Source organism: Alexandromys fortis, unplaced genomic scaffold (assembly GCF_014885135.2).
Source record: "Alexandromys fortis isolate MF-2015 unplaced genomic scaffold, M_Fortis_MF-2015_v1.1 scaffold_150, whole genome shotgun sequence".
Classification (NCBI taxonomy): domain Eukaryota; kingdom Metazoa; phylum Chordata; class Mammalia; order Rodentia; family Cricetidae; genus Alexandromys; species Alexandromys fortis.
This window is the reverse complement of record NW_026068027.1, coordinates 2,480,968-2,498,158: the sequence shown is the minus strand read 5'-3', so window position 1 is coordinate 2,498,158 and position 17,191 is coordinate 2,480,968. Positions and strand designations below refer to the sequence as shown.

Genomic DNA, 17,191 nt, shown 5'->3' with positions numbered 1-17,191 from the left:
AAAAGACACAAAGGAAACTTCATTATACTTCTGCTCAATGAAGAATGGGTACTATGTAGAAATGGGATTGCAAGCCGGCATGACCTCATATGACCCCGTGCTTAGAGAGGGAGGGGGGACATCCGGCAAGACCTGTCTGCAGTGTTCCTTTACCTGGATGTTGGATGGGACTCCCATAGAATGAGGGTCTTCAAGGAAGAGAATGACTTTTCTTTCCTCAGTAGCTTGGGCTGGCTTTGAACTCCTGCTCTTCCTCTGCCGCTCAAGTGCTGGAATTGGATTTGTGTGCCAGCGTGCCTGTCTGAGAACTACCTCTCTAGGTCTGGTTTTGTTTTGTTGTGCTGGAGTTTCTGGTTCTGTGTTCTTGGGGTACCCCAGAGACAGGAGCTCTGGTTCTGTGATACTCTTGGGGTAGCTGGGAGACCAGGAGAGCAGAAGTTAGAGAGACGCCCTTTAAGGCTGTGTCTCCCATGTTCCAAGTTCTCAGAATGTCAATGAGCAATATTTTCTTTTCTGACAGAACGTACATTTTTTTTTGTTTTGTCTTTTGTTTTTGAGGCAGCGTTTCTCTGTGTAACCCTGTCTGTCCTGGAACTCCCTGTGTAGTCCAAATTGGCCTTGAACTGAGAAATCCCCACTGGCCTCTGCCTCCAGAGTGCTGGAATTAGTCATGCATTACCACCGCCCAGCAGAAACTGCAAATTTACCCAAATCAATTAAATATGAAAACTAGGAAGAAGAAGCAATCGAGGGGGGAGTGACCACCCAGTTTGACTGCTGTGATGGGGAGAGGGGCAGGCCCTGGGTGAGTAAGGGCCACTGCTTGACCCCGTGGAGTTTGAGATCCATGCAGAAGATGGAGGTAGAGACAGGAGAAAAAGCTGGAAATACAGCGATAACACCGAGGAAAAGATCCTTTTACATCATCGTCAGCTAGAAGACAGCTGTGGAGGGCGACTGTCATGGGGCTCTCCCACTGGGTCTCAATCTGAAGTGGGGAAAAAAAATGGGTGGATTTTAAACTGAAGGTTGTCTCGGGTATCCAGAAAAGCTGAGGGTGTCTCGGGTATCCAGAAAAGGAAGCAAGACTATCTTCCTGGTTTTAACCCAAATAATCATTAAAGTTTTAAAATAATGATTTTAATAGGTACGGTGATGCAACTCAGCAGTGAAGCACTTAGCTAGTGTGCACACAACTCAATCCTCAACAATAATAATTAATAGCAATAAATAATGATAATAATAAAGCTGGAGGAAGGACGTGGTGACAAGGAAGTATTCCTGAATTTCTACTCTCGTTCACAGCCTTCTGATGAAAAGGAGGAAGTTTCTTTACCACTTCAAAAATGTCCGCTGGGCTAAGGGTCGGCATGAGACCTACCTGTGCTACGTGGTTAAGAGAAGAGACAGCGCCACCTCCTTCTCGCTGGATTTCGGCCACCTTCGCAACAAGGTACCATTGGTGCCGGCTACGTTGTAGCAGTGACGTTAAGTTGTGGGTGCCACTGGTAATGAGACTGTCTCTAAGGGGAGGGAGACGAGAAGGGGAAACGGAGAGAGAGAGAGAGAGAAAGCAAACACCTATACTCCCAAGCTGACCAACTCTGGCCATCCCCCTGCCTCTGCACGCTGTGATTACCGGCATACGCCACCACACTGCACTTTTTTCAGATTGTTGGATTGTCTCCACCAGCTTCTTCGGATTCCTTTCACGTTCTATCCACCCACATTAGACATGGTCAGAAGGGTGTTAGTGCCCTCCCCAGTCATGCTGGGCACCCTAATGGCACACCTTCCTTCAATGACAAGAATTGTCCCCAGCCTCTGTTGTCTTTCCCCAGCCTCTGAACTGCTTTAAGACGAAAGTAAAGAAGGCGGCTGGAGAGGCTGCTTGGGGCTCAGAGCCCCTGGTGTCCTTTGGGAAGACCTGGGCTTGATTCCAGCACCCACACAGCAACACACAGCAACTATGATTCCTGTTCCAGGGATCCAACACTCTCTCCTAGCCGCCAAGGGTACCAGGCACATGCAGGCAAAGCACCCATGCGCGTTAAATAAAAATAGCCTTTAAAAACCATTAAGGTAAGAGAACAAACTTGGTGTTTTATGCATGTATCTTCAGCGATTGGGGGGCTGAGGCAGGAGAACTACCATAAATTCAAGCCAGCCTGGGCTTCATAGTGAGACCCTGTGTCCAAAAAAATAGCAAAATCCAAAGTAAATAAATAAAAACAAAAAATAAGAGTATTTTGATTTTTTTTACACTTTAATTTTCAGCCAGGTGGTGGCGCACACCTTTAATCCCAGCAGAGGCAGGCGGATCTCAAGTTCGAGGCCAACCTGGTCTACAAAGTGAGTTCCAGGGCAGCCAGGGCTACACAGAGAAACCCTGTCTTTAAAAAAGTAATAATTTTCACAGTCCTAGAGATGAAATGAAGGACCTGCCCTTGCCAGACAAGTGCCCACCCCGAGCTCCACCCCTAGCAAAGTCCAGCCCCTCAGCGCTCTATCCCCTCAGCGCGGGGTTCTTTCTCAAGCACTTTCTTGAGTGAAAAAAAAAAAGTACATTGTCTTTAAATTTATTTTGAAAGTCAAAGAGAAAAAAATGGGAAAAATGATATCAACTCAACTCTGTTTATCTGAATAATTTTGTTCCCTCCTATCACAAAGACCAGAGGCCAGCGAACATGTTTAACCTGGCGAGCTTCTTTCGGAAGCCATAGAGAAGCCCCGCCTGCTGGGTAATGAGATCAGTCCTTCAGCTCCCTGAGAGAAGTATTTCCACCAGAGTTCACTGAGTAGCAGATTGGCTTCCATGTGCCCGTGGGCGTCTCCAGGACTCCCAGGGAAGGTCCCGTGGAGTTGGCGATTTATTACGTAGTCTCTTTTGCCTACCTTTTCACAGGGTAACTTAGCAGCATTTTAGCACACAATCCTATTTGGAGCCACGACACACTGTATTTCTAGATGGTTCTATCAATTGGTACTTGATCTTTTTTCTCATGCAGTGCTCACAGCACCAGCCCGATTTACTACTAAGGAAATAGAACAACAGAGTTAAGTAAACTAAAAGCTATCTTCAGAGTCTTAGACTATTTTCCACAATAGGAGGTGGGCCTACTACTGTTGCAATGATCAGAGTCATGATGAGCACACAACACACACACACACACAACTTAATCACTCCCCACTTCTACGCCAAGATAGACTCTCTCTCTCTCTCTCTCTCTCTCTCTCTCTCTCTCTCTCTCTCTCTCTCTCTCTCTCTCTCTCACACACACACACACACAAAATAGTCCTGGCGCCACCTAGTGGTCACGGTGCAGTTTCACATGTTGCATCCAAACAGGCACTTTCGAAACACAAATGTAATCCCTGTAAGGAGGATTCTTCTTCTGGTCGCAACTCAGTTCATCGTTGTGACTGGAAGAAGATAGACTTGACTCCAACAATAGCTCGCTTAACAAGAAAATTAACAGTATGCTGCGTGTGGTGGCGCACGCCTTTGATTCCAGAGCAACACTCTGGAGGCTGAGGCAGGTGGATCTCTATGAGTTAGAGACCAGCCTGGTCTATATGCCGAGTTCTAGGCCAGCCAGTTGCGACACCCCTTCCCCCAGCCCCTGGCCCTAAGTCGAAGGGCATGTCACTAGCGCTCTCTGCCCTCTCCCTAGTCGGGCTGCCACGTGGAATTGTTGTTCCTACGCTACATCTCGGACTGGGACCTGGACCCCGGCCGGTGTTACCGCGTCACCTGGTTCACCTCCTGGAGCCCCTGCTACGACTGTGCCCGGCACGTGGCTGAGTTTCTAAGATGGAACCCCAACCTCACCCTGAGGATTTTCACCGCACGCCTCTACTTCTGCGAGGACCGCAAGGCCGAGCCCGAGGGGCTGCGGAAACTGCACCGCGCCGGTGTCCAAATCGGGATCATGACCTTCAAAGGTGAGAGTTATGCCCAATTTAGAGTGAGGCTAGTCAGCGGGGAGACTGCGCTCGGAGGGGGACGGGGTGGGGGGGGGCGCGACTCCCTACCTACTATCAATTCCTCTTCGATGTCAAATGTATTGCTTTGTTTTTTGAGACAGGGTCTCACTATCCCAGGCCAGCCTTCAACTTGCAACTCTCTGGCCCCTGCGTTCTGAGTGCTGGAATTCTGAGTATGCACCTGTCTCAGAATGATCAGAATTTGAGGGACAGAAGTTGGGGCCCTGAGGGTGTGCTCAGTGACAGAACTCTTGTCCAGCATATGCAAAGCCCTGCGTTCCGCCCTTACCAGACTAATAATAATAATAATAATAATAATAATAATAATAATAATAATAATAATAAAAGAGGGTCAGATAGATAGATGGCTCAGAGGGGTCTTTGCCTTGATGACTTAAGTTTGAATCCTGGAACCCCACACGATGCAAGAAGAGAAGCAAGTCTCGAGAACTGTCCTCGGACCCTCTAACCTTCCGACTTCTGACCTTCACCTACACACTGTACCCTCCCCACACACACACACTTCCATCTTGCCTTTTTTTTTTTCTTTTAAGACTATTTCTACTGCTGGAATACATTTGTAGAAAATCGAGAGAGAACTTTCAAAGCCTGGGAGGGGCTGCATGAAAATTCTGTCCGTCTAACCAGACAGCTCCGGCGCATCCTTTTGGTAAGAATCTCTCCCTCCTTCCCTCCCTCCCTCCCTCCCTCCCTCCCTCCCTCTCTCTCTCTCCCTCCCTCTCTCTTCCCCTCCCTCTCTATCTCCCTCTCCCTCTTTCTGTCTCCCTCTCCCCTGACTGGAGCCTCTTAGATATTTTCTGAACCACTCATTTTTTATCTGGTGAATGTTTCAGGGTTCCTGCGGTCCAGTTTCCGTCCTTTTCCGTCTTTCCCCAGGGCAGAGCCCCACTTAGACTCCTTCCTCTCGCCTTCTCTTCACCTCTTCCTGTTATTACCCTCCCCTCAGATGGGGTTCCTTCCAGGCCAGAATTCTCCCTCCTAAAAAGGCCCTGGTCCCAGTATACTTTCCTCTCAAGCCACCCACTTCATTTACACGCTTCCCCCCCCCCCAAGCTCAATTTTGAAGCCGTTCACTGAGGCTATATCTCTCTTTCTCCGCAGCCCTTATATGAAGTTGATGACTTGCGAGATGCATTTCGTATTTTGGGACTTTGATAGCAACCTCCGGGAATGTCACATGTGATGAAATTTCTCTGCTGGAGAGAGTGGATAGGAAAACAATCCTTCAAGTATCCGTTTTTCTTCTTAAATGCTCATTTTCATAGAGTGTAGGGGGGAAATTATATGACTTTTAAAAAATGCTTGCTATGCAAAATAGCATAGGACCTCCAGAGAGACGACACAGCTGGCAGCTCTGAGAGCAACATCGCCATCTGCTGGAGAACAACAGAATTTCATGACTTTGGACCATAGTGACGTTTCTCTCTGAGTTTTAAGCAGGATGGAAACACAAGGCTTATGCTTAGAAGAGCATATGGAGACGGTCACGCGATTTGTTACACGCACCCTCTGTGTTTTTATTCCTTTGAATTATCAGCGGTATCAGTGACAGATTTTTCTACTCTCTTTCTTTGGGGCTCACTTTCAAGGAAGCCTTTCCCCCCCCCCCCCCAGGTCATAGTTTGTGGTCTGTCCTGGTGAGGGAGCGGGACCAACCATAAACCGCTCTCGCCAAAGCATTAATATGCACGCGTGCGCCGTACGTTTTCATTGTCTGTCGTGCTTTTAAATATTTGTATGTGAGAGGGCTTGGGTGGGCTTTGAGCTGTGTGTGATCAGTTCTGGGTAGTTATAATAAAGGATCTTAAAAGGCGGAAGAGGACTATGAAGAAATCTGGAAATGAACGCTCTGGGAACACAGACTTTTTTTTTTTAATGTCATCAGCTTCTTTGCAATCTGATCTAGCATAAGAGTTCAAGAGTTTAAGTCAATTTTCCCAGCGCATCTCTTAAACAGCCTTCATTCTCTGGAAGGGATGAATTAAACATCCTTATTTTTTTTTAAGTAGCTGGTGCCTTGCAATAAAGAAAGGAGCAGCGAATCCAGAGCCAACAGTCATCAGAGCCGCTTGTTTCCCAGTAGAAATGGCAGATTCTCCCCGCGTCCTCCTCACAGTGGCTGCGACCGACCACGGAGGAGGTGAACCTCCGGGTGCTCTGGTCCAACTCGGTGCCGCTGTGGGAGCCCCGAGAAGCATGCGGAGATGGGAGGCGGCAGAAATGGCTGCATCACTCTGTCTCCTTCCCTCACGACTCTTAAAGGAGCCTGTGCTTTAGAAACACCACAGACTTCTAGTAAGGGACACCTGGGAGCTGCTTGAGTATCGAGAGGTGATCTCTTCTCGTTGGTGGACTGCCAACAGTTAGGGTTTTCCAGTTTTTGTATGTGTGCGATGCTTCTCCCCAAAACTGTGAACTGTATAAGAGGGGGACAAGATGGCGAGTTTGAGGCCAGCCTGTGCTGCACAGTGAGACCCTATTTAAAACAGTGGTGGGGGTGGTAAGTAATACTTAATAAGGAAAAATGCAAGACCACAAAGGAAATTATGTTTTACCCAGCAAAATATAAGGAACCAACATAGACCCATAGTCCCTATGTGTACCTAGTCTCCCTAACAACTACCTTCGATGGTGAGAAACGAATTCAGAATAAACATCCCTGTGTGGTTATTACCCAATTACCTTTATTATGCAACTAAAAGACCCACAGGAAGTCCTGTGCACACAACTGTATTTATTGTATGTGAACTGCTGTGGAAGAGTTGGAAATAAATATCATGACTTCCTGTATCTATTCGTGTTTTATTTTATGCTGTAGAGCGTCCAGTGACATTCCTGCCACCATTTCCTCTTCTGAAATATCGAAGTGGGTTCCTGAAGTCTCATACCTGCGAAACGTTAGAAATTACTACAGCAGCACAGAAAACTGCAACCATCTAAAACATTAGCACCATCTCTCAGCAGCTAGTCTCTTGATTTTTAGAAACTTTTTTCCCCACAGCCAATTTATTCTGGCTCATTTCAAGTAAACTGGATAAATAAATAAAATTTGGAAGTTTTGACGATAATAGAATAATAATAAATAATGAATAAAATAATGTCAAAAATTATTTATAAAATTAAAGTCATGGAGATCACAGGGTGGTGGTGGTGCACACCTTGTTGGGTCCGTGGGGTTTGCACAAAGATCGGGGACAGACAGTCGAAGTCTAGTAAACCAGAAGCAAACTTTATTCCAGGAAAAAAATAAGAGTTAAAAAAAATAAATCTCCATAGGGCACAAAAAGCTTATCAACTGGCTGAGACCGCAGTCAGAGATGGACTTGTAAGGTTGTGGCAAAGGCCAGCTTTTGAACCCTCCCTTTTTACACTAAGCAACAAGCCTTAGGCAATAACAAAGGGATTTTTACAATCTTGAGGTGAAACTTAGACACAGATTGCCCTTCTTTGCAACTTCCGTTAACAGAGTTTTTCAGTTAAACTAGTGTTCATATCTAGTCCGTTGTTTTCCCCTGGCAGGGAAGGGAACAGGAAGATGCACAACCAAAAAGTATCTAAAGGCTGATCCTCAGTTTGCAGAGGCCACTTCAGCCTCTCAAATAGAGCTATGGGTTGTAAAGCAGAGTAACCCACTGTTCATAGTCCGTCCTTACGCTACTGAGAAAGCTGCTGACAGCCTGTTTTTATTCTCCTAGGCTTACAACTTTATATTTATTTACTTTTGCTTATTTTGGGAATCTACATTTTTATATTCTTATTTTGGACTCTTCAGTCTTTAACCACAGCACTTGGGAGATAGAGGCAGGAAAACCTCTGTTAGTTTGAAGCCAGCCTGGTTTACATAATGAGACCCTGTTTTTAAAAAAAGAAGGTGGATAGAGCCGGAGGAATGATTCACACACACACACACACACACACACACACACACACGGCTGAACACGCACCCACAATCGCAAAAGAAATATGGTCAAACAAAAATTTGTACATGACTATTCAAAATAACATTATGTGTAATAGCCAAAAAATGGCACCTTTAAATACCCACCATTTGAGGAATGGTGAATGCAGAAGCAAAGCATGGCATATCCGCAGGCGAAATTTCATAAGAGGAATGAAGTACTGTCCATGCTAAAGCATGAATATACCGTGACCGCGTGATGCTAGGCTAGCCAGGTGGTCGAGTGGGTAAAGACCTCTTCGGCTAACCCTGACCGCCTGAGTTGCATCCCTGGAGCTCACATGATAGAAGAGCGAACCAACTCAAAGCTGACCTCTGACCTCACAAGCATCATGGCATGTGAGCCAGCCCCCATACACATACAGTGAGTAAACACAATTTTAAATAAAAAGAGAATTACTGCCACGCCTGCACGACCTGAAGACCAAGAAAATCGGCGAAGGGTGTCCGGATTGAAGGAATGCACAGAGCATGAGATTGAGGTGGAGCGGCTTCTTTATTGTTCTGCTATGGCTGGCTTTTATACCATGGTGACAAATGAGGAGGGGGCTGCGAGGGACTGTGCACTCAAGAGTCCTTCCCCTACTCCAGGAGCAGAGGGTAATTTTTATGTCAAACATGTTTTTCTTTGCAGTTAAGCACCTCAAATGGGGGCAGGGATATCATAACTCGGGGCGGCTGTTCCCACAAATTACTAATTAATTTAAAAAGAAAACTTCGAGCCCTGTGAGAGAAACACCCAGAAATCCGCACACTGTACGATTCCCAGTGTCCAATGGCCCGAGTAAGAAAGAGCCCAGCTGTGGTGATGCTCACCTGTAATCCCAGCCCTCGGGAGATGAGCTAGGACGATGGGAAGCCCCCAGCCAGATGTGAGTACACAGTGAGCTCCTGGCCAGTGTGGGACACATGAGACGCTGTCTCAAACACAGCGAGTCAGAACAGAGCAATGCTGACAACTGGTAAACCCACAGAGACCCCTAAACTCTGGTTGTGGGGGTGGAGGGAGAAGGAAATGAGGATCTGCTTAGCTTTGGGTGCAGGGACTCACGCAGAGGGAGGCATTTTCCAATAAAATTAGTAGAATTCTGTGAATTGGAGTTTTTGGTGTTTATTCTTTTGTTTTTCTGGGTTTTTTGTTTGTTTGGTTTGTTGGTTGGTTTTGTTTTTGGTTTTTTATTTGTTTGTTTTTTGGTTTTCCGAGACAGGGTTTCTCTGTATCGCCCTGGCAGTCCTGGAACTCATGCTTTAGACCAGGCTGGCCTCGAACTCACAGAGATCTGCCTGTCTCTTCCTCCCAAGTGCTGGGATTAAAGGTGTGTGCCACCACCGCTCGGCTGAGCTATTGTTTTAACTAATTGATTACTTTGCCCAGCCCTTCTGCTCCATCTCCTGAGTAGTAGGATTACAAACACACACCACCACAAGCGGCCCCTAAATAGCTAACTCCTCCCCAAGATGAAAGGTAAACAGCCCATAAGAGTTGCAAGCTGGTCCAGGCTCACGGGGAAGCCGTAGTGGTTCCTACTGCACGGACTCTCCATGAGACGCCAACTTCAGACGCCGTTAGTCTGAGAAATTAAAATCACTCTGTGATTTTGACTGAATGTGCTGCCTGCAAAGTTGTTGGGAGCATAGCAGGGAGGTCCTTGAGCCCACGGGTCTCCAGAGAAACCAGGAATATTTAGCAGCAAAATGGTCTTTCGATGGGAAAGAGGTAAAACCCATTCTTCTGAATAACTGTTTCTTCAGAAAGCTGAGAACGGGGAATGACAGACAGCCTGGTGGTGTGTCATCTGTTGGCTGGCTGTACCAAGTTCTTACAGCTAAGACTGGAGGTGACTAGCAATCTAAATGACCCTGACAGCCAGAGGCACCACCAGGCTCCACAGCCAGGACCAGAGGTGGCTAATGGCCCAAATGACCTCTAGCTAACTGCACACCAAGCCAGACCCTTCGATCCTCTCTAGAGCCCACCTTCCTGGAAGAAAGGACGTGTACTCTGAGTTGAGTTTCAGTGTAATTACAGGGGATTCTATCACACTGGGAAGCGTCTCCCAGACTGTACTGGGTTTAAATACGTTGGGAAGAAACCGCCTGGTATTGGACTCCCGGAGCCTGATCCAGGTTGGTGAAGTCAATCTGTACCTCTCTCTTAGAACAGTCCCGCCTCCCTCTGTGACAAAGTACCACACTCTCCCTCTCTCCAGTGAGCTCAGCTTTATTCTGTCCTAGGTGCCCTCCCTAGACATAAGGCTTAGTCACAAACCCAACCACAGAACACACACTGCCCTCAACAAACCCTCCTTTTCTATCGCCTCAGCAAAGCCCAAACTCTAGAATTGTTTCTACTCATGTTATGCTCCATTCTCTACAGCAAGCAATAAATTCACTCTTTTCAGACGCTTCTCCCTCGGGGCCATTGACACACCAAACTCTTCAGTCAACGGCAGCTGCTGCTCTGTCTATTGAAATGGCCATGACAGTCACTAATTGATTTTAGATTATTATTATTATTATTATTATTATTATTATTATTATGTGTGTATGTTACTTTTTGGTTGTTGTGACCGGGGCAACTTACAGAAGAGAGAGTTTGTGTATTCACCTTTAGTACCAGAGAGACAAGACACCATCCTGGTGGGGTGGAGGCATCAGGTGGCAGGCTTGATGTGAGAAGCAGGAAGTTGAGCACCAAGCAGAGACTGAACTGGAAGTGGGCGATACTGTGAGGTGTTCAAGCCCACCCGCCCCTGGTGCTGTATTCCCACAGCACTTCCAGACAGACCTCCCAAACAGCACCCACGAACTGGGCCGCCTGGGAACCAAGGTCAGGTAGCTGAGCCTATAGGGGCAATTTCTCATGCTAACCACATGACATGTGCTCTTACACGGTGAACCATCTTAGCAGCTCACACTTCATAATTTTTATTTCATTTTACTAATACTCACTCTGTGGTGGTGGTGATAATTGTTTTTAAGGAGACTTCACTAAAATTCATACTAGTGTATTAATTGTTCACTCGTTCTTCCCAAACTTGATGCACTGTGCTCATCTCTGTGCAGACATAATACACACACACACACACACACACACACACTCCGATTCAAGAAAGTCGAAACATCTTGGGACTGAAGAGGTAGCTCAGTAGCTTAGTGTTGAAGCAACGGCGGCGGCAGGCTGCGTCCCGCCACCTGGCTAGCTTTACCCGAAATAATTACACGGAAACTGTATTCTTTTAATCACTGCCTGGCCCATTAGTTCTAGCCTCTTATTGGCTAATTCTCACATCTTTGATTAACCCATTTCTAATAATCTGTGTAGCACCACTAGCTGGTGGCTTACCAGGGAGGATCTTAACCTGCGTCTGTGTCCAGCGGGAGAATCATGGCGACTGACTGACTCGGCTTCTTTCTCCCAGCATTCTGTTCTGTTTACTCCGCTGACCTAATTTTCTGTCCTATTAAAGGCCAAGCAGTTTCTTTATTAATTAGCCAATGAAACAACAGATAGAAAGATGGCCCTCCTCCATCAGCTTAGAGTCCTTCTTGGTCTCCCAGAGGACCCAAGCTCAGTCCCCAGCACCACATCATGAACAACTGTAACTCCAGCTTCAGGGGATCCAACATCCTCTTCTGGCCTCCATGAACACCTGCATACATGTGGTATTCAAACACACACACACATAAATTAAAAAATATAAATAATCTTTTTTAAAGCAGTCTTAAACCAGGCGATGGTGGCATACATCTTTAATCCCAGCACTCAGGAGGCAGAGGCAGGAGGATCTCTGTGAGTTCTAAGCCAGCCTGGTCTACAGAGTTAGTTCCAAGATAGCCAAGGCCCTGTCTCAGAGGGAATAAAAAGTCTTAAAGTCCATGTATCCAGAGAAACACTATTTGAAATTTTGAATTGGGACTCAGAGAACTTCTTTTCACAGAAACTGATATTTCTAGTCTTTTGAAACATAAATAAATATTCAATCCAGTGAAGACAATAACTCGGGACTGAGAGTGGAACTATTTGGTAGGGAGAGCACTTGCCAGTGCGCACCAAGTCCTGGGTTCAGGGTATGGGGATACAGCCTTCAATTCCAGCATTCAGAGCACAGGAACAGGAGGGTCAGAAGTTCAAGGTCAGCCCTTTAAAATGCCTCAGACATTTAATGCATTTGTCACATAAGTCTGACGAGCTGAGTTCAATCCTTGGAACCCATGTAAAAGTGAAAGGAGAAAACAGACTCCTGCGAGTTGTCCTCTAACCCCGACAGGATTGTAGCTTATGATTTATATATATGCTACTTAGTAAAACTGAGATCAATCTGGGCCTATCTCTACAACAACAAAAGATAAACAATTAAAACACAATGTTAAACCTTTATTATTTACTTAGTGAGAAGTGAGGCCAGCACCACCACACCCAGTCTCCAACTGTGTTTTAACAACCATTATCAACAGGTTCCTATCATTCTGAGGTTTAAGATGTGTTAGTTTTATTTCCTTACGAGAACTAAATTTTCATGATGTGCAATAATTTCATACTTTTTGTTTGTGCATGAACTTCACGATTACTGTTTCCAGGTGTGGTGGCACACTCCTCTAACCCCAGCACTTAGACTTAGATAGGAGGCTCATAAGTTCCCAGCCAGCCTGGGCTCTATCACAAGACTCTATGGATCCTCCTCTCTCTATTCAAACACCCTTCCTGTCTCTTCTGGTCCACGAGCTGCATCCAGTCCCAATAAAGATGAACAAAGAACAGACACTGAGGCAGTACCAGCCATCCTCTGGCCTGTTGGCTGTCTCTGAGGAAAAGGCTGCCCTGGGAATTGCACCCATGGCTGGATATGCATTGTTCTGGGTTCCTTTCCACATGGGTCTGCAAGTTGAACATAGCCTCTACTTTATTCTTGGCTCCTGAAACTTTAATAGACATATTAACATACCCTTCCCTTCAAGTTACTATTTCCTGCCATATCTCAGAATCCTGGAAGAGTTAAGAATGCATTACCTATTAATTTCATAAAAATGAGATTCTATCTGCAGAAGGTAACTGTATCTAGGAAACTTAATGAGCATTTAATGAGAGGATGGTTTATAAGATTAAATTAAAGGAGGTGCCAAAAACAAGATAGTGAAGAATCCCTGGGCCAGTCCCCTCTTCTCTGGGAGATCTGATAACCAGGGAGTGGCAGAGTTAGCTGGAGAGAGAGCCACCTTGGGAGACAGGCCCAGAGCCTGGTCAGCTGTATGCACATCAAGATGTTCTAGTCTTCAGACCGTGAAATCTGCACGGCACAAACAACAACTTTTGAGTGCTAATCAAATAGAATCGGCCCCTGGGGCTTTAAAACTGTCATGGTCCATGCAATTTGGTTTCTTTTACTTTCCAATTTAAATCTCACCGAGGTGTCATGTTTCCTTATTAGACATGAGGTCTAAATAAGAAATTAAGCCAAAGATGTAGACGACAACGATCGAAAAGGTTCCACAAATGTCCTGCAAATCAGCCTGTATAAAGAGCAAACCGGGACCTGTGGTTGCCTTTCCTTGTAGTCTAAACCCTAGGTGTCCTTTCCCAAGATTTCAATGGTCTCTTTACTACCACTGGAATGTTTTCACACGAGACAGGACTTCATAGGATTTGCTGTGGCATAAACAGCGATGACTTAGGCGGCAAAGGAAAAGGGCTTCGGATGCAGCCTGTGTCCGAGGGTGGTTCAGCTGTTCCATCCATTTAGTCACGATACCAGGTTCTGGCACGGTGCCTGCTATGCGCATGCGATACTCACTAGACATGGGCGGCTCTGTGGTAAAGCAGTTATTCCTGGAACTGAGAGTATAGCTCAGTGGTAGAGAACCTTCTCGCTGTGGGGAAGGGCCAGGAGCTGAGGGTGTAGCTCAGTGGTGGGGTACCTACTCGCTGTGGGGAAGGGCCAGGAGCTGAGAGTGTACCTTAGTGGTAGGGTACCCACTCACGTGGGGGAGGGCCAGGAGCTGGGGGTGTAGCCCAGTGGTAGAGTACCTTCTCGCTGTGGGGGAGGGCCAAGAGCTGAGGGTGTAGCTCAGTGGTAGGGTACCTACTCGCTGTGGGGAAGGGCCAGGAGCTGAGAGTGTAGCTCAGTGGTAGGGTACCTTCTCGCTATTGGGAAGGTCCTGGATTCAATCCCTGACACCGAAGGAATAATGTGTGTGTGGAGGGCTGGGGGGTAAGCCGGATGTGGTAGACTGTGTCTGTACTTGGGAGAAGAGGCAGGGGAATCATGAGATTGAGGTCAGATGGGGCTATATAGAAAGACCTCTTTTCAAACGTAACACATGAAGAGGAGGGAAAAGCAACAACAACAAAAATAGCAAAAATAAAACCAGTTCTTCCAGGAGCCAGAGCACTTGAGTTGAGATGTAGAGGAACTCTTTTTGAGACAGTGTCTATCTCGTAGCTCAGGCTGCCTCACACTCACGGTGGAGCCAAAGACGGCCTTGGACACGTGATTCTTCTGCCACCACCTATCCAGTTCTGGATGGATAGCCCACGGCAGCACTCCTGGCTTCTGAGGTTCTGAAAATCGAACATCGGACCTCCCGAAAGCTAGGCAAACGATCTGTGGACCGCGCCCCGTCTCCAGCCCTGACAATGTATGGACTTCAATTTGAGACGCTGTCTCTGTCCTGTTTCTCAGATACCAGTTCTCAGGGTACTCAGTGTGACAGCTGAGGCTCGTGTTCCCTTTATAACTGAAAACCAGATTAGCGCCCTTCTAACTATAGTGTGTAAACATGGTGTACCTCTGTGGGCGGGTCAGACTCCACCAACCAAGTCTACACACCGGTGCACACATCTGGGGATTTGCTTGCCCTGAAGTCGGGGAGGTATTCCGGAAGTGAGTCACACTTATTGGTTCCTCTGTCACCAACTCCCGCTGTAGTTACTCTTTCGTAACGGAACAGGACTGGGGGCCACCCAAGCTCCCAGAGACATCACTTCATACTTTAAAGTGAGCATATGCATTTCGGGATGGAGGAGAAATATTCAATGCACCCATGCCCATTTAATGAAAGGTCAAATCGCTTCCCATCCCCGGGCAGTGTCAGGGCCGAAGCTGACTTCCTCCAAAGGTTATTTTTGAATTATAAAATCTGGAGAAAACTAAGTCTGGTATTTATAAAGAAAGGTGCCAGAAATGCTCTTTTGTTCACAAAAGGCTGCTTCCTCTTTCCTGAGGGAGAGGGACTTAAAAGTTCAGCAGCTCGGTGGCCTTGGTCGAATCATTTGAACTTTTTGTGTTGAAGTTTTGCTCCTTTCCAAAGTAATACTGGAGGCAGCTGGTAAGAATAAATGAGTTTGCCAGGCAGTAGTGGTGCACACCTTTAACCCCAGCACTCCGGAGGCAGAGGCGTAGATCTCTGAGTGTGAGACACTCCGTACTTGGTCCACGATGAATGTCATACAGACATCTGCTGGGTTTTGCTGCCGTTGGTTTTTTTTTTTACCCATGCAACGCAGTACATAGAATCAAGACTCAAGACCTGATTGACTGATGAGTCTGCCTGTTCACTCTGAATTTCCTGCCAGTGTCCCAGCACTCTGGGAACATTTACAGGAAGAAAATCACTTGGCCTATGACGTTGTGGCTTAGGTTTCGTTTTCACAGCCCTGTTTCGCAACGGCAACGTCAGCATTCTCATTGTATTGAGGAGGAAACAGAAACAGCTGACTAACTTGCCTGGGGCCCCAGCAGAAGGAAACAGAACTGGAACTTGACCTGTTTATGGCTTCTTCTGCTAGCTTCCAGAATGTGCGTGAACAATTTATTATGTTCTACAGTGATACTATAGACTGAACTGTACCCAGCCAGCTCAAGAGCCGGGACAGAGTGGTTATCTGAGCAGCTGAGTCTCTGGTGTGATAACGGTTGTTAAAAGCATGATGATGTTACCTCCGAGTGTATGTGGTGAAGAGTCCAAGAATAAGAATATAGAAGTGTAGACTCCAAAAATAAGGAGGTAGGAAATAAAGAAATATAAAGCTGTAAGCCTGGGAGAATGAGAGCAGGCTGTCAGCAGCTGTCCCAGCAGTTTAAGGATTGACTATTAAAAGTGGGTTACTTTGTTTTACACATTTGCAAGGCTAAAGCAGCTCTCTGCAAACTGAGGGACACTCGGCAAAACTGAGGATCAGCTTTTAGATAACGCCCCTGGCCACACATGACCAGCAATTGATGTGAGCTGAGTTAACTTTTAACTGATGAGATGTATGTGACTTTTTGGTTTTATATTGTCTCATACCCTTCCCTGCTATGCAAACTGGCAGTGTCGGGAATGCAGAGGGCAGTAAACACCATCAGCAAAGCCAGAGAGAAACAATGGGCTAACTACAAACACTAGTTTAACTGAAAAACCCTGGTACTAACTACTGCAAAGACGGGCAATCTGTGTCTAAGTTTCAAGATTAAAAATGCTTTTGCTATTGCCTAATCCTTACTTTTAAAAGCTGAGGTTCAGAAGCTGTTCCTTGCCACAGCCTTACAAGTCCATCTCTGGCTATGGTCTCAGCTAGCTGATAAACTTTTTGTGCTCCTAGGAGATTTTTAATTTTTTTTTTCCTGGAATAAAGTTTGCTTCTGGTTTACTATACTTTGGTGGTCTGTCCCCATCTTTGTGTGACCTCCGTGGACCCAACATTAAGTGCTCTATGGAGGTAGTAGTCACTGCCATCCAAGAGACCATTAGTTTTCCCAAGCTTTCCATTGTCCCTGTAAAGAGAGGATACCTGGGTAGCAAGTCTGGCGAGTCCCACACCCTGCGGCTCTGTGCTGGTACCCCTCATCCCTGGCCCCAGAGGTACTGAAATCGTCTTTGCTCTGTTCCCCAAAAGCTGCTGGTTAGCCAGTACTGATTCACCTTCACCCTGGGCAACTTCACCAAGGCCATCTTTGACACATCTCCCAGACCCACAACTACTCCACCCTGACCTCTGGAAAGAGACTGTCTACCAAGTTTCCCTATCAGGAATTCACTGACCGGCTGGTGAAGATTCACACCAGAGTGGTTTTTTTTTTTTTGTTTGTTTTTTTTTTTTCAGAAGATCCAGGCTCCTGCTGGGGCCACAACACTTATACCAGAAAAGTAAAATCAATTAATTCTGTTTTTAAAACGTAACAAAAACCTAAAAAAGGGTAGGTTAAAAGCACATAATAGATGTCAAATTTTTAAGAATAATGTAGT

At 46.2% G+C, this 17,191-nt stretch overlaps 1 protein-coding gene across 1 annotated transcript; it reads left to right on the top strand.

Moving 5' to 3' along the window:
- Window positions 1–1,288: 1,288 nt before the first annotated feature.
- On the top strand, window positions 1,289–5,163 carry Aicda (activation induced cytidine deaminase; the record flags this gene model as incomplete). The annotated part of the gene is made up of 4 exons (XM_050164042.1): window positions 1,289–1,453; window positions 3,675–3,945; window positions 4,572–4,657; window positions 5,110–5,163. Coding segments are annotated over 4 exons (576 nt in total), but the record flags the coding sequence as incomplete, so codon positions are not given.
- Window positions 5,164–17,191: the final 12,028 nt, after the last annotated feature.